Source organism: Carya illinoinensis, chromosome 7 (assembly GCF_018687715.1).
Source record: "Carya illinoinensis cultivar Pawnee chromosome 7, C.illinoinensisPawnee_v1, whole genome shotgun sequence".
In the NCBI taxonomy this organism is placed as follows: domain Eukaryota; kingdom Viridiplantae; phylum Streptophyta; class Magnoliopsida; order Fagales; family Juglandaceae; genus Carya; species Carya illinoinensis.
Genome location: NC_056758.1, coordinates 33294455 through 33315582, shown reverse-complemented (window position 1 = coordinate 33315582; position 21128 = coordinate 33294455). Strand labels below are relative to the sequence as shown.

Genomic DNA, 21128 nt, shown 5'->3' with positions numbered 1-21128 from the left:
CTCTAGTCTCATATACCGCACATTTGAAATTTTTTCTACAAAGAACTGGTTCAATTATTGGTTTTTCACTAGGGATGTGGTCCTAAAAAATTATTTGCACCTATAAGATGTTAAATATTAGACTTTAAAAGGAGTGATACCGAGCTTTCACAACTTGGACCACCCTTAAAATCATCTATCGTACTTTCTCAATTCCTCAGTCCCACCAAACTTTCGTCAGGATCTCAAACTCCAAAATCCACAAATTCCTAGTAAGCAAAACAAAAAACTTAAATTCTCAAGTTTGTCAAATATCCAAATCCATAACTTTATTGCAAAACTCTTTTCAAGTCAACTTCCAAGCTTCAAATTCATCAAAACAAGAACCTTGTTTTCCCATAGCAATGGATTTCAAGAACTACGAAACTCAGTAACAAAGCTTCCTTTTATTTCTTAATCCATCATAAACACCATGCCAAGAGTTTTCGAAACTCATCGGAATCAAGGTCGATATGAAAAAAACCTCCTAATAATAAAGTCTAGACCCCATTTGGTTACACAGATCAGATGAGATATTTTGAATAATAATGAAAAAAATATTGTTATAATAAAATTTTTTAATATTAATTTTGTATTGAAATTTGAAAAAATTAAATTGTTTATTATATTTTGTATAGAGATTTGAAAAAATTATAATGATAAGTTAGGATAAGATAAGATGAGATTTTTTGTTTTGGTTAACCAAGCGGGGCATAAACAAAGTCAACTACCGGCCAAATCCCAAAGAAATCGCGAGACGATAGGCAAGCGTCCATTTTTGCCCGAAAGAGAGAGAGAGGCCAAGCTTCACGAGAAACAGATGACATTTGGTGTTGACAAGTTATTTTGTGTGTTTATCATTTTTCTATGAGTATGAGAATTCCTTACCCGAACAGTATTAAATTGGGAGGAGTGGAAGGGCATCAGGATATGAGGATGAGAAAAGAGAAATTCTACAGGCAACCGGCCTGCATCCCCACCGCGACCTTGTTGCTAATGTGACAACTAAATATTTAAAGAATAAAAAAATAAAAGACAGAAACCCAAATATTTTGCAAGTGTTGAAGAATCGATTCTTCCCTATCTTCCATTACAAAGCTATTATAGGGTTGAAGAACCCCTTTGACTGCTGTTGAACCTAATATTTCAAGTTTTATGTAATTTTATATCTACACATAGATTTTAATGATAATAAATAAATTCAAATAATAAATGAGTCTCAAACTCAAGTTGTCTACACAATGGAGTCAAGCACATCAAGGAAACAAACATGAGCAAGAAGTGAACAAGTTCACATTAAAGTCATAGAGTATAAATCTCTTAAAAATTGAAATTATGATTAAGGCTCAAAATTAATATTTTATCATAAAGTATTAAAATACATTTTCAACATGTGCATGAATATTTTAAAAATTAAATTTGAAAATTATGAAACATGTGCATTACATGATTAAAGGTTTGAATTTTGAAAATATTAAAAATGATTGACTGTTATATTTCACATATGCATGTTTTATTTGAATATTTTCAAAAGTGATTTGTGTTTTTTTTATTTATGTAAAAGGTAGATGTTTTTATTTGAAATATTTGAAAAGTAAAATGTGCTCCTTTTGTCATATACAAAAAGTAAAAAGATTAGATTTGAAAAATTTGAAAAGTAAAGTGCTCATTTTGTCATATGCAAAAAGTAAAAAGATTAGATTTGAAATATTTGAAAAGTAAAGTGTGCTCCTTTTGTCATATGTTAAAACTAAAAGATTAGGTTTTAAGTTTTTGAAAAATGAATGATGTTGTCTTTGACAATTGAAAAAGAAGAACCTTTTATTTAAATTTTTTGAAAAAGTGAACGATGTTGTCTTTGACATGTGAATCTTTTTAAATTTGAATATAAAGTCTCATATGCCTATAAATAGATTATTTGAGAGTTTCACATTTACAATATCAAGAGCATACAACATTCATTCAAAGTTTTCATTCTCTTTTCTCTAAGCATTAAGCCTTGATCCTTATTCATTTTGAGAGAAATATAATTTGCGTTGTATTGTTCTTATTTTACTCATTGAGGAGTGTTTTCCGATAACCTACCAACTATCAGCTCTTGTATCAGTAAAAGGGTGTGTATAACCCTTGTGGGTGAAGAAAGTGTTCTACACAGAAAATAGTTGAATCACCACATGTAAGGTGATTGCAAGTGTAGAGGGTGTTCTACACGAATTCTTTGTAGCGGTATTGTTCAAACGTGTAATAGGTTTCTATCTCCACCTGAAAAAAGTTGAATAGTGAATTTGGGGATCCTCAAGGGATAACTTGAAGCGAGGACGTAGGCCGTAGGGCCGAACCTCGTTAACATACTGAGTTTGCTTCTCTCTTACCCTTACTCTTTACATTTATTGTTGTTTCATATTTTCTTTATATTTTATATTGTATATTTGATTTATAATTATTATTATTTTAAATACAATTTAATTCACCCATCTCTTGTGTTAGTCATCTGGGTAACAACTGTGTTGTCTGCCTCTGTGAATATGAGCCCGAAGACAAACTCAGGTTGTTGCCAAGTGCTATTGGAAGGAGCAAAAGAGAGAGCTTCTCAGTTTCAAAGATTTGGCTCAGAGGGAAGAAGGATAAGCTGAATGCATCAGCAGATGCATCGAGGCTGGTCGTCTCGTTCCGGTTTCCAGTGCACCGGAGTATTGTAGCTGAAGAAAATTTAAAGGCCAAGAATGGAGATGGGTTGTAAGGAGGAGTATTTCTGAGATTAAAATTGGGACGCACGAGAATAGAGGGAATGAATTTTGTTGTGACGAGGAAAGGCAGAGATGTAACCATTTGGATTCTCAAGCAAAGGTACCATCTTTTGCAAGGCAGACATTGCTTTGGCTCACTGGAAAATAAAAAAAGATCGTTCACTCGCCCTCAGCATCAAATGTCTAGTTTCCTTCTATTTCTTCTTCGATTTTCTTTCTTAGATTAATTTAAATTTGATTGCCTAATCATAGAAGGTATAATTAGAACATTTGCAGTTGAGAATAGATATAAGAGATTTCAAGCATGTAAGAGATCTGAAGTACTAAACTGGACACAAGACTCTCCTGCATTTCACTAATAATTTTTTTCTTTTTTTTTTTTAATGTTCTCCCAAACTCAGAAACAAAAAAGTCTCTACCACAAAAAGTGTGCAAATAATATTTTTTTAAAGTATTCTTTCAGTTCTGTTTAGAATTATTTGTCTCCATTATTATATTGTATCTGTTCTTTGAGTTCATCTATTGAACACATCTACCTTTTTGCAAGTATTTTCTATAATTATAGAATAAATAGGAAATACTTGTCAACATTCTTTAATGGTGATAGAAGTCGTCATCCTTCTGTTTTAATGAATGAAGTTGTGAGCTTTATTCCGTCTTCATTCTTTCATCCCAAGTAGCTTTATAGACGAAGGGCTTCAAATACAAAGAGTTTCACACCAAGCAGGTTTCATTGTTTCTGTCTTTTATTTTTTTATATTTTAAATATTTTGACTGCCACGTCAGCCACGAGGCCGCAGTGGGAATTCAGGCTGGTTGCCTGTAGAATTTCTCATAAGAAAAATAGACAGGTGGAATTATGCTGAACACGAGAAAAGAGAAAATGGGATTATGAGCCCCAAGATGGGTCAAAGCTTGAGAAGCAGGCTCTTACGCAGCTCTCCCACATGTCAAGGGAAAGATAATATGCTGCAAATCTCCCAGGAGGGTTATGAACCTAGGCAAACCACTGGATCTAGCAAATGGGCAACACATCATTTTCGCAGAACTTGAGAGGTTGCTTTATTCATTTTGGCTGGCTAGGGTTTGATGGGTTTAATCAGTTTGAATACCTGAAGAGTCGGGTCTGCCAGTTATTTATCAGCTTCAACCTGACATTGAAGCAAAACCGTCTTCTCGTTTGAGAAGACGAATCTGATTGGGTCAAACGGGCTAACGGATTTTTTGCACAGGCCTAATCAAATGGGTATAAACCTATCTTTCGGAGAGTGATGTTATAAAAAAACATAAATACAAGTAAATATAGAATTGAGCTTCAACTATTCCAAGCCTATTCAAATCAAAATAAATGAAAAGCCAGTTGCTAAGCTACGTCTTATACGATGTTAATAACAGATCTAGCTTCTGACAAATATTATTAATAATGATTTGTCTTGTACAATAATATATGATCGCCCAATAATTAGATGGATCATAAACATTTTTTAGGAGCAATCTGGTTAATTAAATTAAATATGTCGATATATATACACACTGTTCCCTTTCATTATAAGCACTTGTAAAGTCCCAGACTAACCATAGAAAGATGATGAGACGTGAATTTCTAGAGTAATGCAAGTTGCAACCTGACGTGCTCTCCAAAACTTCGAAGTCCAGCACCGTAAAAAATTGACAGAGGGCCTTCATATAGGACGACGCAGTCCACGTGGAATGCGGAGCTGTCAATTTTATAGGTAGAACGAGTGGAGACCACCCTCCCTACTCCTACAGACCAATGAGACGTCTTTTGAACTATAATTTTAACACTAGGCAATGAAAATGCTTGCCTGCTGGTTAAGAATTTTAACACTTGGCCACAAAAAATTTTCAACCCAAATACAAAATTTTCATCTCATCATTACAATTTTTTCAAATTCCTATACAAAATATAATAAATAATTTAACCATTTTCCTACTTTTTCAAATTCCAAAACAATAATAATATTAAAATATAATATTTTAATATTTAATCTTAAAATTCAAAATTCTCATATGAGAAATCTCAGTGGCCAAGCAGAACCCGTTAAATTTGTTCAATTACTTCTACAAATTCCCTAGAAAATCACTGTAAGCTCGACTATTGTATTTTTCTCTTTTTTTCTTCCTTTTCTTTCCCCTTTCTCTGAAGAAAATGTGATTCTTATTGTGCCGACTTAGTTGAATTAAACTACAACTTTCCCATGTAAAGTATAAAACTGAAAAATAAACTTAAGAGAAACCCATATCTTTAATTGAGCCAACTGAGTAATGTGACACTTGTTTGGTGCCTCCTAAAATTTCCAAATCATGTTGAGTTAAGAGGAATCTTATGTTGTCTTTAACAGGCTTTGAATTTGTGAAGCCTTGATCTGCCGAATTTCCAACCAAAGATTGACTAAACTTCCTAAAGTGTGTTACCAAAAATAATTGAGCACCTGGAATTTCAATTTCCTACAAGAAAATGATTTAGTGCAATGACTACTTGTAATGAGTCTAATAAAACTGCTAACAGGTGATCATAAATTATACTGTATCTGAACTTAAAGATCATCTTTGACATCACAACCACAAGCCAAATCCCTGACGTGTCGAGAACAATGGTTGGAGCAATAATGCATAACAGATACCACTGATCAGTCATTCAATTAGCTTTTAATTGAACGCCCACTTAAAAGAAAGAGGATATCATGGGTATCTTCAATTTTCGATACTCAATACGGAAGTAAACCATACCAGAGTGTTATGCAGTCCTCCCAGAGCAAAAAGAATGCAGCTCTTTGTATAAAGCTCATGGAGGTGGGAACCTGCCATCTGTTGCAGGTGTTCTTTGTTTAAAAACTATTACTTCCAGGATGCCATCAGGCCGGAAAGTTGGAGAAGACAATCGGGGGTCCACCGGTCCAGGCAGATTAAAAGAAATGGTGAATGGTCCGGATGGGCATAGTTCCTGGACTTTCATCTGGAATACAGTTGAGGAGTCTTTCAAAATTCCTGTGCGTGCTATTACTCCTTCTATATGAACCCGACCATCACGTTGGATTTCGCATTTTAACTTGCCTGCTAGAGCAAGCATCATCTAGTTTGTCATCTTTATCATATACATTATTTTATGAATAAAATGGAGTTCTTGCCATGCAGTAGCTCTAATGTATTTTTTTCAACAGTAGCACTTAAAAGTTTTCATAATGCTTTTACTGACACATAAAAAATATGATTTTCATTAATAGCGATTTGCTTGTTTCACATGCATGGCAAAAGCTTTGCATGATAAATGAAAAAGAAGGAAACTTACATTGATCCTTTCGAACTCCAGGAAGTGCAACTCGAAAAAGATAGGCCCCTTCACTTGTGCCAATGTCAACAAGACCGACAGGAGGCGCATTACTACCTTCCTTTGCTGTTCCAGTTAGAACAACAGATGGCTTCATTTGTGAATGATCAACAAAACCTTGTACATTCATGCTGCCAAATTTAGCAGCTCTTGTACTTTTCAGCTCCTCTCAAGATCTACTTGTAAACTGTACAAGAGCAACTGATGAAAGTAAGTGAGTTGTAACAATCCAAAAAAGTAGGAAATAATAAACATTAAAAAAAAGAAGAATAAGAAGAAGAAAGCAATTGATTATATAGATAGGCAAATCGTTACCATAACCTCAAAAATATAGAAGCAGTTCTCCAAGAACTTTGTAAAAACATCTTAATTTTGCAAATACTTGTATAAGAAATGGTATCATTTTCATTTTAAAAAAATTGAAGTATCTTTTCAAATTTAAAGTTAACAACTTCACACGGCAGTGCACAAACTTAATTCAGTTTTTGTTTTTGCCAATAAACAATATATCAGGAAAAAAGTTTGCTTAGTAATAACTTGCAGAATGAAAAAGACATGCCAGTAATAAATATATCAATAAATAGAGAGCACAACTTTGCAATTCATCTCATAGGTAAACCACATAAAATATGACTTTAGCCTCAACATAAAATATGACTTTAGCCTCAACATAAAATATGACTTTAGCCTCAGACAAGCCATTCTTAATTATGTTATACGTTCCATGTAACAACAAATTGGTTATATGTTCCATGTAACAACAAATTGGACAGGAGTAAAAATGCACTAATCAGTCATCATGTTGGGGTGCAAGGGCTAGGTCAATCACAGACTTGTCAAATATGAGATCTCCAAATATTAGGAACAGCTCCAGTTCCAGAAACAGTGTAAGAATATTAGAAAAAAAACCCAGTTCCAGAAACACTGCATCTAATTAGCTGATACATGGAGAACCCAAACAATTCAGACATCATATTCAACAGCAGTGATGTCAAGAAGATTCAAGCTATCAGTCCCGGTCGCTAGTCTATATCCAGTCCGCATTCACATATGTCGCAACTGGCCCCGTTTGGTTACACAGATGAGATGAGATGTTTTGAATAGTAATGAATAAAATATTGTTATAATATAATTTTTTAATATTAATTTTGTATTGGAATTTGAAAAAGTTGTAATGATAAGTGGAGATGAGATGAGATTTTTGGTTTTCGTTAACCAAGCAGGGCCTAATTGTGTTTGGAGACTTTTATTCAATTCCCCCTTATTTGACCTCAATTGGACCTAGGGAGAATACCATTGCCATTGCAAGAAGGAGTAACAAAGGGAAAATACTAGCTATTAAAGACAACTACAATAACAAAACAATGGGAATGAGAATTTTCAAGAACAAATTAGCTTCATATAGACTTGTTGCATGCTGATGTACAAGGAGGATGGGATTAGCATGTAATGAGCATAAATTCGATGTTTAGGTGCCTACAACATTTATGACACAAACACAGAGACAACAACTGTAACGTCTCAATGGAAGGTCCAAGTCACGTGGCCAATTCTCCAAAAGGATTAGTCAATGATACAACTGAGGCCACATTGAAACATTATAAAGAGTAAGAACTTATTTTTCTCTAACAATGTGAGATCTCATGCACCACCTACCCACTTATCATAATGAGATATCAAAATCTCTCCCTCTTATATTCCAAATGTCCTCATCAGGCCAGTCCGTCATCGGCTAAAATCTGGCTCTGATACCTTTTGTAGCACCCCAATGAAATCTTCAAGCCACATGTCCTATACTCCAAAAGAACTAGTCAATAATACAATTGAAGCCACATTGGAACATTATAAAAAGCAAGAACTTATCATTTCCAAATAATGTAAGATTGCATACACCACCTACCCACTTATCAGAATGGGATATCACAATCTCCCATTCTTATAATCCTGACGAATCTGTCGTAGGTGGCACAACTTAAGTTCCAAATTTCTGGTTAGAATAGGCTCTAATACCATTTTTAACCCTATCAAACAACTATTAAAATTCCCAACGATTGCTCAACCAAAACATCAACTTAACAAAAGCCCAACTGCACATATCCACAATTGCCACTACACGTTCAATCCCCTGAAATCCCTCCCAACAGTGCTAATTCAACATGCTTAGATTTTTGCCAAATATCAACAATCCAACAAATTCATTTTCCCTCTTGTCCGGATACACTTAAAACCGACCTCCTTACCACCAATCAACCCACAATATTAAGCAAACCAATAACACGTTCAGCTCAATCACACACTCCAAAAACAGTCTAATTAATCAACAGCGCCAAACTAACCAAAGATGAAATGACGTGCACGGGCAGAAAGAATACCTCACTAAGCTTGAAGCGATGTTCAACTGGACTTGGTGAAGGAACGTTGTCGTACTTACCAACACTGGGGTACGAAGTGACTGGCACCGACGTGTTGGCCGGACGGAGTACAAGGCATGAACGGACGCAAAGGTAGGGCAGAGACTGAGTATTGGAAACGGTATGGGCGGCGGCGTGAGACGGACGAGGCAAAGGGGCTAGACGAACGACGTGACGAGGTGGCGACGGAAGAGCATGGCGATGACCTGGTGCAATGAAGCATCACGGTGTCGCCGATTTGGGTGGCGCACAGGTGGGAAGCCGAGGAGGCGTAGAGACGAGAGAGAGAGATAGAGAGAGATGAGAGAAAAAGAGAGGATCGGTGGGGGTAGAGAGGCACACTGCGCAACCGAGAGAGAGAGGTCCCGGGGTAGCCAGTAAAAAAAATAAAAAATAAAAAAAAGTGGGGAAAACCCTAAGCCCAAACGGCGCGTGGCAGTTTTTTCTTCCCCTCTAACGGACTGGATTGACCTCCAGGTTGGACTGGACCGGATCACTCCGGAAGGCTATATTCAAGCCGAAGCAGCCGACACGAGAATAAATCGAATGTCTAAGCCACAAATAATGTCAGCACTTAATCAATAGACCATCACAATAATATGGATAAATGAATAATTGTTATAAACTGATTTGTTTTATCATTTTTAATTATAAATTAAGATCATATTTAGTTATTAATTAAAATTATTTTTAGTCATCAATTATGATCGCTATTTAGCTATTAGTTATGACCATCTTTAACCGTTAATTATGACTTAAGTTATTCATAAATTATTTTTGTACTTTTATATATATAGATACCATTCACTTGTATAAGTTCAAGGTTTTTATTATTGAATAACAATATTTTCTCTTATAATATCATTTCTCTTTTAGTTTCATAACACGTTATCAGCACGAGACTCTGTTGATTCTAAAGTTAGTGGTCTTCTACTTCAAGTAAGTTTTAATATATTATTTGTAGTCCCTAAGGTGAATATTAAAGATTACATTACTTATTATTACTTGATAAAATTTTATGTTTATTCTCATAACTTACATCTTAGTTATATTTATAGTGAATTAATATTCTCATAATTTATTTTTCAGTTATATTTGTGGGAATATTATTTATAGTGAATTAAAAATTTCATAATTTACATTTCAATTATATCTATGGTCAATTTTTATTCATATAATTTATATACAAGTTCTATTTAATTTTTTATACTTGTTATGAATTATTGATAATAAGATTCATATTAGAATAGAAATTGAGCATTCCTAAAGGATCGTCTTAAACTAATAATTTTATTAAGTATTTCATAATAAAAGATCTATTGATTCTGTAAGATAGTTTAAATGAGTGATACATGTATCAAAAGATCGGGATTCTCTCAAAAGCTTGTTATGATTAATGCACCTGAAGTTGCATAATTGAAATTGTGTAGAGAAAAGTCACTAAAAAATATCTGTTTAAAATGAATGCCTCGAATGTGCTCATAAAATAGCAATATCAAGTGTAAAAGTTCACAAGATATTTTAAACTTATATATTGTCTTCTAGTGGTTGAGCAAAATAATGAGTTTTTGTTAAGAAATCATCAGTCACGTCCTATTAGTTCCACATCATTCCCTAAAGTGAATGGTATTAGATTTATATCATTCATAGAAGCAAATGGTGCAATTTTTTTCAAACAAACCAAGATCATGAACGTTGTAATGAATATATTTATAGTACTTTTATGATTTCGGGCTAGAAACTCGTATTGGAAAAATTACTAACTTTTTCTTTGAAATGATATTATACAACTATTGAATCAAATATTATGTTGCATCAAAAGTGATATGATTCAAAATATTTGTATGTTTTTTATGATTAACTTGATCATCCGAAATCAGTTACGATAAGTCGAATAATTTTCATATGGACGTCTATAAAAGAACCAGAAAATTCTTTTATTATAAAGTCTTCCCACCATGAGCAGAAAGAAAAATTTGCTTGAAGTAAATAAAATAAAATAATTCGATATTATCTTGATTATCATAAGTGAACTAGAAATTCAGATGATAATTAATTTATTGATGCAATAAGATAAAAATGTCTCATATTCTAACTGTTAAAATTCCAGTGATGATTGAAGTCCTTATATGTAGAACAATTAAAAAATTTAACAATCTAATAAACATAAGACATGTCTAAAAGTGTAGGAGACCTATTGATACAAAAGATAAAGCATCCCGAAAGAGAAAAGCACAAAGAAAATAAATTGGTGCTCCTGAATAGGTCGTACCTACAAAACAAACAATAAGATTCATCTAAACTTTTTGTACAAAATTCTTTCATAATAAAACTCATGAAGAGTATAATTTTCCTGAAAAGTATCTCCTAAAAAATAATCTTCTTAAAGAGAAAACTATTGAAAAGTGCCTCCTAAAAATGTTTTTAATGAAATGTCTTCCATTGAAGAGAGACAGGTACTTGAAAAGATTTCGATACATTTCATGAGTATTTGGAGAAATTCTGGATAGAAATAAACCCGTTGTCGACAACATATTTTCATATAAGATAGAACTTGACATTACCAAAAGTAATGAAGAAAGAGAGGTAAGAACCGTTGAAGAATATACTGATGTAAAAATATTAGCCAAAATAGAAAGAAACAATTTCTGCAGAATTGATATCACTAGTAAAATGTGATACATATGGACTTGTAGTCCAAACACCTAAGAGGTGATGATTGTTAAATATCAGTGAGTATTTGTATAAAAGAAATGAAAATGTGATATATAAATCACGAGTCGGTTTATCGCATAAATAATATTAATATGCTTTTGAAGTTGATGAAATTATATTGAAATTTTTATTAGCTTGATATTTATCGAGCATTTGGATATGCATGATTAACTACATATTTATATGGATCACTAAATATAAAATGCATAAAGTATATAATCCTGAAATATTTATTCTATCAAGTTTCAAAAATTCTTATGTGATTTAAAACAATCCAAACGCATTTGGAATAAGATATTTTTTATATATTTTCAGTATCTAAATTAGCTTTTATTGCAGTTTATATAGATGATTTAAATGTCATTAAAACTCCAGAAGATCTCATGAAAACTACACATATTTGAAATATAAATAAAAACTCTTTCAGCTTTGAGGGGGAGACTTTAATTATGTGTGCTCCATTTTCATTTCAAACTCAAAATTACCGGTATGGTTTGGTAACAAAAAATTTTCGTCTCAAACTCAAAATTCTTATCTCACCATTACAACTTTTCCAAATTTTCATACAAAATATAATAAATAATTTAACTTTTTCTTAACTTTTTGAAATTTTAAAACAATATTAATATTAAAATATAATATTTTAATATTTCATCTTAAACTCAAAATTTTTATCTTACTTACCAAGTAGAACTAAGTCATTCAAGAAACTAGTACATATGAAACTATCAATTCTAAAATTAAAATAATAATATAATAATATTTTTTAATAATAATATTTTTTTAATAATATTTTTTATATTTTACAAATATACTCCATATATTAATTAAGAATTTAATTTTTATTTAAAATTATTATTTTTCAACTATTTTTTTCCTTAACCTAATTATCCAACATAATATTTTTAGAGTAAAATAATATTTTAGACATGAATACAGATTGAACAAATCCGAAGAAAGTTTTGAAATTACTATATCTCAAAATTCAAGTCATGAAATTTTGACTACTTTAATGCAGGCTATTTTTGCTCTTCTTAGCCAGAATTTGACTAGGCATTGCTATTTTGCTAAGTCAATGCGAGTGTTCTAACTTGCTAGCTTGACATTTGAGTTATAAACTCATCTCATCTTTGAAGTAATACTATTTATAACCAAAAGAATATTTTAGGTTGAGAAAAAATAATAATTGAAAAATAAGTTGAGGAAAAATAATAGTTGAAAAATAATAATTTAAGTAAAAATTAAATTATTAATTAACATATAGTTAATATATATACAAAAATGAAAAAAAAAAAATTTAAAATTATTATTAAAAAATAATATTATATTATTATTTTATTTAATTTAATGTGAAATTATAGTTTGAATGGTTTTGAATTTATAGAAAACATATACTTTTCGCTAAATTTTAAAGATGACTTTAATGAAACAAATGCTAATGCTCCAACAGAAGTACAATGTATAGTCAAATTACCCAAAATCTCAGTGAGATAATCTAATAAGTAACTACAATGCAAAAACTGAAAAGTTACAACTTCCACATCATATGCAAAATAGCGAACTACCTACGCTTGGCTTTGTAAGCACACACTGCATTTTAATAAATCTCCATATTTTTGCTTCACCTTCTTGAAACCAATGTCCCCATGCAACTTTGCATGCTATGATCAGCATACCTTTGAGTAATTACTCCTGAGAGCAAAACTCGAGCAACCTCCATCTTCCTATGCCACACAAACCACAGGACCTAAAGCCATGGCATCACCCTTGTTTTAAAATAACAGCTTCAAAAATGCCATCGGATCTGAAGTTAGGAGCAAAGAGCCTTGGATCAACGGGTCCTGGAAGACTGAATGAGAGCGTGAATGGTCCAGGCGGGCATAGTTGCTGGAATTCCATCTCGAAAACACGGCAGCGCTTCTTTATAGTTCTTCCACCTGATGTTATCCCTCGGAGGTGAACCTTCCCATTAGATTCAACCTCACAGCTGAACTGACCTGCTACAACAAATGACATTAATCGCATCTGCATGACAGAAATGGGAGCAGGGACTCTGCTGTTCCTCATCTTCTAGGCAATATTTTATTCTCACTTGGTAAATATGAGAAATTGTGTAAAAGAGAGGAAAGCACCTTGCTGTAGTAACATTAAGGGAAGTGTGTCAGTACGATGGTCAACATAAAAAGATTGTTGTGTTTAAAATACCACCCATACCCTGCTGAGAAACAAGGCACACAACACCTATCCATTGAAAATCAGCATAGCTTTCCTTTTCTTCACACCGAGTGTGGGGATGAGAGACAGGTGAGGTCTGTGTTCAAGCCCGCAAGGCCACTTAAACCCTCAGGGCTTTTCACGAACTAAAGACTATTTTTTATTGATTTTTATATCCAGATATGAACCCCAAGACATTATTGGACTGACCATAGGACGTTTTATTCTTCTATTAAAAAGAAACACTTGAGACGAAATGCTGACCACAGACTATAAGCACCACTGACCAGGAAACACAGACTAATCTAGAAAGTAACCTCTGCACACATTGGGTGCAAGTCCCACCCTTGCCTTCTGAGTCCTCAGAGAACGTCTCCACCAGGACAATTACAAGGATTCGTAATTTATCAAACAAATAATGTGCAGAACCAGAAAGCAGGTGATTTAAATTGCTATATGGTGGATAAAAAGAATTCCTCACTGATGCACCCAAGTTATACTAGGTGCACTTAAGAGATTATTTTGGCATTCCCTTACCCATAAGTTCAGAGGAGGTTCCCCGTTAGGATGACCACAAGCATAATGCCCATACAAATTAACCCCCTATCATAATTACAAAATCTTTCCAGGAATAATTAAAGGGCTAAGGAGAGAAGACAATCATACAATTGTCCTTCTTGACCCCTGGTAGAGCAACTCGGAATAAATATGCATCTTTGCTGATACCAATGTCCACGGTACCAACAGGTGGCCCAACTATCCCTCCTCTAGCAGTCCCAGTCAAAACAATAGCAGCAGGGGAGTTGTAATCTTCCACATTTGGAATAGAGAGAAGAGGCATCATGACAGGTCCATCCAGTTTATTAGTCCTCTGGAGAGTACGTCTTTTACTTTGATGTTTTGATATGGGAACTACATGGGGAAATGCTGGCATTGACTGAGGGTCACAGCGGTGCCTTCTCTTGCATTTTTGTTGAAATCTTACTGGTGAATCACCATTGCCATTTGTAGTGTATTCTGAGGCTGCCTCCATACTACCATTCATGCAATTCTGCTCACCATTGCCGTTGCCAGCGTGGTACTCATATTTGTAACACAAGGCTTCATCCATATCTATCTTCAAATTATCTAAACTTGATAAGTACTTGAACCTTTCCAGATCCTCCTCTTTCATATGTGCTATAATAGGATCATCAATAAGTACAATTCCTTTCACAATCCTGAAGCTGGCTGGGAACCATATTTGTTTATGAAGATTCAAAGGAAAAATACTTGTGAAGTGCTTACGTTCCTCTATCGACCCAGGACTTGGAGAAGGAAGGTTACCCTTTATATACATATGCAACATATTTGGTTTTAAGACCAGGCCAGGATTAGCATTCCTCAGGATATAGTAATATAACCTCTCTAATAGAGAAATGCTGACATATGAAGCACCCAGATCACTCAATGTATATGGTGCTAAACCTTTGATTAATCTTTGAGCTGCTGAGTACCTTGGGTTATCAGACTTGACATCAGGGCCAAAGCAAGTGCTCATTATGAAGTTAAGCACAAAGTGCTGGTCATCGAATGATGGTTGGACTGAGCTTTCAAAACTTCCATTTTTCTCTTCCAAGCCCATTATTTCAACTAGCTTCCTGTATGGTCGTCAAACACGTAAACAAAGAAGCAAGATCAGTATATTTTTCCTGTCAAGAAGCACAAGATTACAATTTCTGGTCAAGATATGTCAATATTATGTTGACTCTGACTGTCATTATTGTTAACTGAAATGCAGCAAAAAGCTAGTAGATTATCCGTGTCTCCTCTAGCATAAATGATTCCTCTAGGCTTACTGAATGCAATCTTGCAATTATGAAAGAAACGTATATTGTCAACCAGGTGAGATGGAAGTTTGGTATCAACCATGGGCCTAAGTGTGACCTGTTAGCCCATATGTAAGTCCTGTGACGAAGTGATGAAGTGAGTACTACGATTGTTTCAAGCAAGAAACCAGTGAGTCCTAGGCAGGTAAGTAGTCGCTTATATAAGAATTAAGAAAATCAATGTCAGCCATCCATGTGAGATCCCACCTGCAATAGTGACGGTACATAACATATGAAAGTCCTACCAGAGGAGAAAATTTAGGATTGGGAAAACCAACTACACCCCAGTGCTTGATCATCATTCTCTGCCCTGGATTTGAACAAGTCAATCCCTTTTGTGTGTCTCACTAAGAAGTAAGATCTACACTAACTTCATGATCTTAGTCTAAGATTCGTAGATCAAATCTCTCCTTTTTTTTATGGATTAGATAAAATCTCACCATGATGAAGATGAATTGTGGTACAAGTTACAACTAGCTGTTTAGGCTTTTCCTTTACGAAAATCCATATACTACATACCCACTCATACCAAATAGGTGCAGATATTAGTGTCAGCTCCCTCTCTTCTTCCAAAAGACACACCTGTTGGCCTACCAAAAGCCCCCAGTTTCTTATGAACCTAGTCAATTCTATAAAACTATCACAAATCTATCTCACTTGGCAGTATCAAGTTGTGCTTTCACAATGCTCTGCACTAAACTCAGTGGAAGCCAAACTCCCAAGTCAAAGCTATAGTCTCCCTTCACAGACCACAATTCCGCATACAAAAGACATATTTTCCAACACAAAATAGTACGTACACTAAATGCAGAAATTCTCAGAGGAAACGGGCTCAACCTTTTCAATTCAACATTTAGCTATATATCCATGCATTGCAATGACAAAACGGAATTTCAAAACTAAACCATAAAAAAGAACCGTACAAAATTATTAAAATTGAGATATGTAACCTTAAATTTACCGTATCTATAGCGCGAAAACCTGAAAATTGGTGAGCATTTGGTTTTGCATTCACGGAATGGGCTCAGAACGGTTTTGTCTTCGTCCCGCTGTTAAGTTGGAAGGGGAAGCTTGGGTGTTTGCTTGTTTTACTGCGAGAATCACACAGATTTTGGTCTCTCCAGAGTTTTAGTTGGGTTTCCGAGTGTGGTTTGTGACTCACGACCATATGAGCCTGTTGGAGCGGTTGTCACCATCGGGTCTACTTCGGAAAAAGATTTAACATTTTATTCTAAGTTTTACATCAATCGGTGCAGGGGACACTTCGTTGATGATATGATTTTAATTTATAAAAAAAATTAAAAATAAAATATCTTGCAAATGAGTTATTTTATTCTTAAATTTGTGGTATAAAAGAAATCATTTACATTATTTAAATAATAAGATTAATTAATTTATAAGATTAAAATTTTTAATTTCCTTTTTCAAATCAGATTATATCATATAAATATATATATATATATATATATATATAATAGCACTTTCACCGGATTATTTAAATTCTAAAACATTGTATCTTTTAGCTATCAGGACATCAAAATTATCCACATTGGATTGGGAAACATTCGCTACAGTAGCTTTCTTTTAGCTACAATAAATTTAAAACTAAAATCAAATTTGATAGTTACTGTACATATACTAAATATTTATTTTATTATTTTTTTTATAACACTCTCTCTTCTCTTCATTTACATCCACAAATTACCATAAGTTTCTTTAAATTAAATAGTAAAATATGATAAAATAAAATAAATTAATAATTAAAAAATTAAATATTTTTTAAATTATTAATTACTCATTACTCTATAATAAATAAATAGATAATCCAATTTGGAGACTTGATGTAAATAAATAAAGTTAAATTCATCTTATATTATTTTATTGTTATATAATAAAAAAATAACTATTCCAATATAAAGACTTATATAAATAGAATAGCCATAATTTAGATTCATCTTACATCTATCAAAATTATACTTTACATATGCATATTCCATTAACAATGCTCAAAACCTTTAGTAGGTATTATCCAAAGCAGCTTAAAAATAAAAAAAAATTCATTACAAATTAAAACTTGTTATCCCCACCAACTTGCAAATAGAAAATATATTTTAATAATATTAGATTTTACAAGACTATTAGGTTTACACAGATAAGATGAAAGTTAAAAATTAAATAACATATTGTTATAATATAACTTTTTAATATTATTTTTATTTTAGAATTTGAAAAAGCTAATTTGTTTATTGTGTGCAGGAGTCTAAAAAAGTTGTAATGATTATATGAGATGAGTTAAGATAGTTTGTGTAATCAAACAAGGCCTTATGAGAGGTTTAGATAGTGAGTTGAGTTGAGTTGAGATGAAATGAGATAAGATGAAAGTGAAAAATTGAATAAATATTGTTATAATATTATTTTTGTTTTGAAATTTGAAAAAATTAAATTGTTTATTATATTTTGTGTGAGAGTTTGAAAAAATTATAATGATTAGATTAAATGAGTTGAGGGGCTCTCTCAATCCAAAGAACCCTAGTGTATTACATCTCTCTCGTTGAATTAGAATATCTAATTTGAGTGTAGAATTGAAGAGAACGTTAATTCCCCTGGTTGAAAGCAGATTGATTTGAGTTAGAAAACATGGTGAACTTTAAGAAACTTCCATCCATTAAGGTACCTCTAATGGAAATGTAATACCTTTGACCATCTGTCAACACGTACGTTGAAAATGTAACATATACCTTAGGTCTTAAAATATCATTACATTATCATACAACATGAACCAGGACGAAACTTTGACGAGAACCTGGCGGCTAGGGATTTGAGTTTATCTTGTATCCTAATCTTTCTTTTCTGTACTGGGTAATTGAAACCTTAGACCTTCCATTGCTTTTATCGCCGGGAAATATTCAAACCTCATGACTTCTATCTACAAGAATTTGTCCCACGTTTGTTGTGTTTTTTTTTTTTTTTTTTTTTTTTCCAGCACTACTAGTTCGTTTAGGAGTGCATAACACTCGCTTGCATTCCCCACAACAGATCAGAATGCGGCGTGTGGACAGCAAGTCGTTTCGAAAAAGCACAAGGTATGACCAACATGATATGATGATGATGCATGCGATGTGATTCTCAAGAAAGGTCAGTATATATATATATATATATAAGTTCTCAAGTTCGAGACGCAAATTCTAAAATTAAAGCAACTTGCTCTTCATTCTTCTTGTTGATCTCAAACTCCCAAGCATTCGGGATTTGAATCTTTGTCGGGCCCTTTCCATCCATCCATCTTTTTGTATGTTTCTGATCAATATTATCCCGAGTCGTAGCTGGAAATGACGTATTTTATCAGGTTTATAGATGATTGTTGTAGAGTTACTTAGACCAAAGAGTAATCCCCACACAAGTCCATGCAGTACTTAGTGTCTTTAGTTCCTGACTTTTAAGAAGCAATCTGTGTTTGAATGACCATTTCTCATTGGGATTAATGCAGAGAGCCAGAGATCATCTTCTGTTCATCATTGCTATCTAAGAATACTACAATACCCAAAAATACCAAACTTGCTGTGTAGTTTATTAGTTCTTGAGCTTCTTGTAGTTTTTATTCTCTTTTCCTTTTCATGATTTGCCCTTTTCCTTTTTTCTATTTTGCAATATGGACGATCACTGATTCACTATATGTGTCATACGCTGAGTGTAACCCAACAAGGAAAGAGTTCACTTTATCGCAAAAAGAACGGTGAAGACGTGCCCATATTCCATGACTTAGTCGCAACTTTACCATTCTGTTGGCTTAAAATGGAGGGATTAGATCATCTGATCAGGAAAGAAGCATGTGGTTATACTTGTTTACATTTTTCCTACAAAGAATCCTAAATTCCCAACCCACAAAAATCCCCAAGAAAAAAGTGAAGTTGGACCCGTCAAAGCCAATCATTTCAAATGCTTGAGACTCACATTGCTTTGCGCAGACGCGAAAGCCTTGAAGCTTGAGCTCTCACAAGTACTAAACCCTCTCTCCATGTTAACCGTTTTCTTATTTTCTGGTTTTTGTTGTGTCTGGCTTTGATTCACTCTTTGAAAAAGCAAAGCAGACAAAGCAGATGATTTCTCCAAGTTCTAGACTTCTAGTAGCAGACCCCAAAACCAGGACCGACTTTATTGTTTACTCCAACTACTTTTAACTTCTTTGTCTTCTCTGCTATATGTATATAAGTCCCTGGCATTCCGTCTGTCTCATTCATTAATTCCCCACCTAGTCTTCGAAATTGTTACTGCTAAGCCTAATCCCTTGTTTGTTTCAATTTATTGCTCCACTCCCATCAGCAGTATCTCATCGACTTACCATATTTCCAATCTAGAGTTTTGAATGGAGGTAAATTATTGCATAAGTGGAGTTTCACAGCATTTTATGTCACAGTTTACATGCATGTAATACAAGCTAGGATGCGAAATAGTGTGTGAAAGAAGCGTTTTCCTTGATTTTCCCTTCATTTTTGCAAGTAGATGCACCTTTTTTTCACGTCACTCCACTCTAGACCTTGCATGCAGTGGCCATTATGGCCTTGCATACACTGCATTAAATTACGTTCCACTACATTAAATACCCTTTACAATTGTTGTCTGTAGCATGCCTAAGTTTAGCCTAATGCATTGCTTTGCAGACTGTAGAATTGAAGGTGGATATGGTCGGCATACATGAGAAAAGACTGAGGAAATGCTTGTCAAAATTGAAAGGTATATTATCCAGTAAAGCGTTTTGAAGACAGCCAAATAATGCAGATTATCAAACTGCATGCATGGCAATCATTTTATTCAAGATTGCAGTCTTGATTTAGCAGAACAAATCCCACAAACATTGATTTCATGTATCATTAATTGCCCATTTTGTTTTTTTTTTCCGTCAAATGATCTGGGTTGTGTGCTTGATTGATTGGTGATCGTATGAATAATAGGTATAGAGAAGGTGGAAGTTGATGCAAACAGTCATAAGGTGGTGGTCACAGGATATGCACATCGGAACAAAATCCTTAAAGCGGTAAGGAGAGGTGGTCTGAAAGCTGACTTCTGGTCTGCCCAAAATGAGCTTCTCAGTACTTATGCCAGTGCCAGTTATGGAAGCTTGAGATTCAACAACTTCAACGTGTTTTAGAAGTTTTTTTATTCCCCATTCTCCTTTCTTTTCATTTCTCTTCTTTTCTATACTCTTTGTTGGATCATATACCAAGGTCATGTCTATCTTCTGTGTCTTCGTTTTTCCATTTTTTCTTCTAAATATCTGTCATCTTTTTCCTTTACAAAAGAACTGTCGTCTCATGTTCAATGAAGATACATAGAGTGAAATGGAAGTCTTCCAAGTTTTGCTGCTTTGCCAAGTGATGTAGACCCGATATGGTATTAAATTAAAAGGCCTTGAATTTATGTACTGGGAATTGAGGTATTTTATTTATTTATTTATTTATTTTATTTTATTTCTTTATGAATAGACATGAAAAGAAGGACAACCTTTTCTCTGGCCCCTCCAGCCTCCAGCTCTTCGACTTTCGAGGACTGCATTCTCATGCATATATACCATATGCCCATTCTTTTGTATGAATAGATAAAATTCTTAATTTTGTGGATTATATCCATTTTGAGAAATTATCAAATTTTTTAATTAAGATTAAACAGCCTTATGATATGTAAATTTCTCACAATTCATTTTAAAAATAAATAAATAAAAATTTAAGATCTATATAAAAAGTGAACAAATTAATCTATTTTCCGTAAAAATTAAAATTGAGTAAATCAATATGTTAATACATTATTTATA

The 21128-nt window shown here is 33.5% G+C and overlaps 3 protein-coding genes across 7 annotated transcripts; 1 reads left to right on the top strand and 2 right to left on the bottom strand.

Moving 5' to 3' along the window:
* Positions 1 to 5197: 5197 nt before the first annotated feature.
* Positions 5198 to 8948, bottom strand: LOC122317433 (increased DNA methylation 3). 3 transcript variants are annotated; one of them, XM_043134531.1, is made up of 4 exons: positions 8487 to 8935; positions 7771 to 7905; positions 6076 to 6301; positions 5198 to 5840 (listed from the first exon to the last, which is right to left on the bottom strand). In XM_043134531.1, the coding sequence occupies exons 3-4, from the start codon at positions 6242 to 6244 to the stop codon at positions 5572 to 5574; spliced, it is 438 nt and encodes a 145-aa protein (XP_042990465.1). In that variant the 5' UTR covers positions 6245 to 6301; positions 7771 to 7905; positions 8487 to 8935; the 3' UTR covers positions 5198 to 5571. The 3 variants fall into 3 exon arrangements, with proteins under 3 accessions (XP_042990465.1, XP_042990464.1, XP_042990462.1); XM_043134530.1 differs by lacking the exon at positions 7771 to 7905 and having other exon boundaries at positions 5198 to 5843; positions 6076 to 6315; positions 8487 to 8948; XM_043134528.1 differs by lacking the exon at positions 7771 to 7905 and having other exon boundaries at positions 5198 to 5843; positions 8487 to 8947.
* A 3762-nt stretch (positions 8949 to 12710) lies between these two features.
* LOC122314951 (increased DNA methylation 3) lies at positions 12711 to 16530 on the bottom strand. 2 transcript variants are annotated; one of them, XM_043130606.1, is made up of 3 exons: positions 16284 to 16530; positions 14121 to 15094; positions 12711 to 13237 (listed from the first exon to the last, which is right to left on the bottom strand). In XM_043130606.1, exons 2-3 carry the CDS (start codon positions 15076 to 15078, stop codon positions 13002 to 13004), a joined length of 1194 nt encoding a protein of 397 aa, XP_042986540.1. In that variant the 5' UTR covers positions 15079 to 15094; positions 16284 to 16530; the 3' UTR covers positions 12711 to 13001. The 2 variants fall into 2 exon arrangements, 1 of the variants encoding a protein (XP_042986540.1); XR_006243916.1 differs by having other exon boundaries at positions 13099 to 13237; positions 13992 to 15094; positions 16284 to 16529.
* Positions 16531 to 19205: 2675 nt separating this feature from the next.
* On the top strand, positions 19206 to 21066 carry LOC122316931 (heavy metal-associated isoprenylated plant protein 28-like). Of its 2 annotated transcripts, XR_006244323.1 has the most exons (4): positions 19206 to 19691; positions 19981 to 20053; positions 20272 to 20710; positions 20803 to 21066. XR_006244323.1 is itself a non-coding variant. In XM_043133792.1 (3 exons), the coding sequence occupies exons 1-3, from the start codon at positions 19686 to 19688 to the stop codon at positions 20466 to 20468; spliced, it is 276 nt and encodes a 91-aa protein (XP_042989726.1). In that variant the 5' UTR covers positions 19206 to 19685; the 3' UTR covers positions 20469 to 20748. The 2 variants fall into 2 exon arrangements, 1 of the variants encoding a protein (XP_042989726.1); XM_043133792.1 differs by lacking the exon at positions 20803 to 21066 and having other exon boundaries at positions 20272 to 20748.
* The last annotated feature ends 62 nt before the right edge of the window (positions 21067 to 21128 follow it).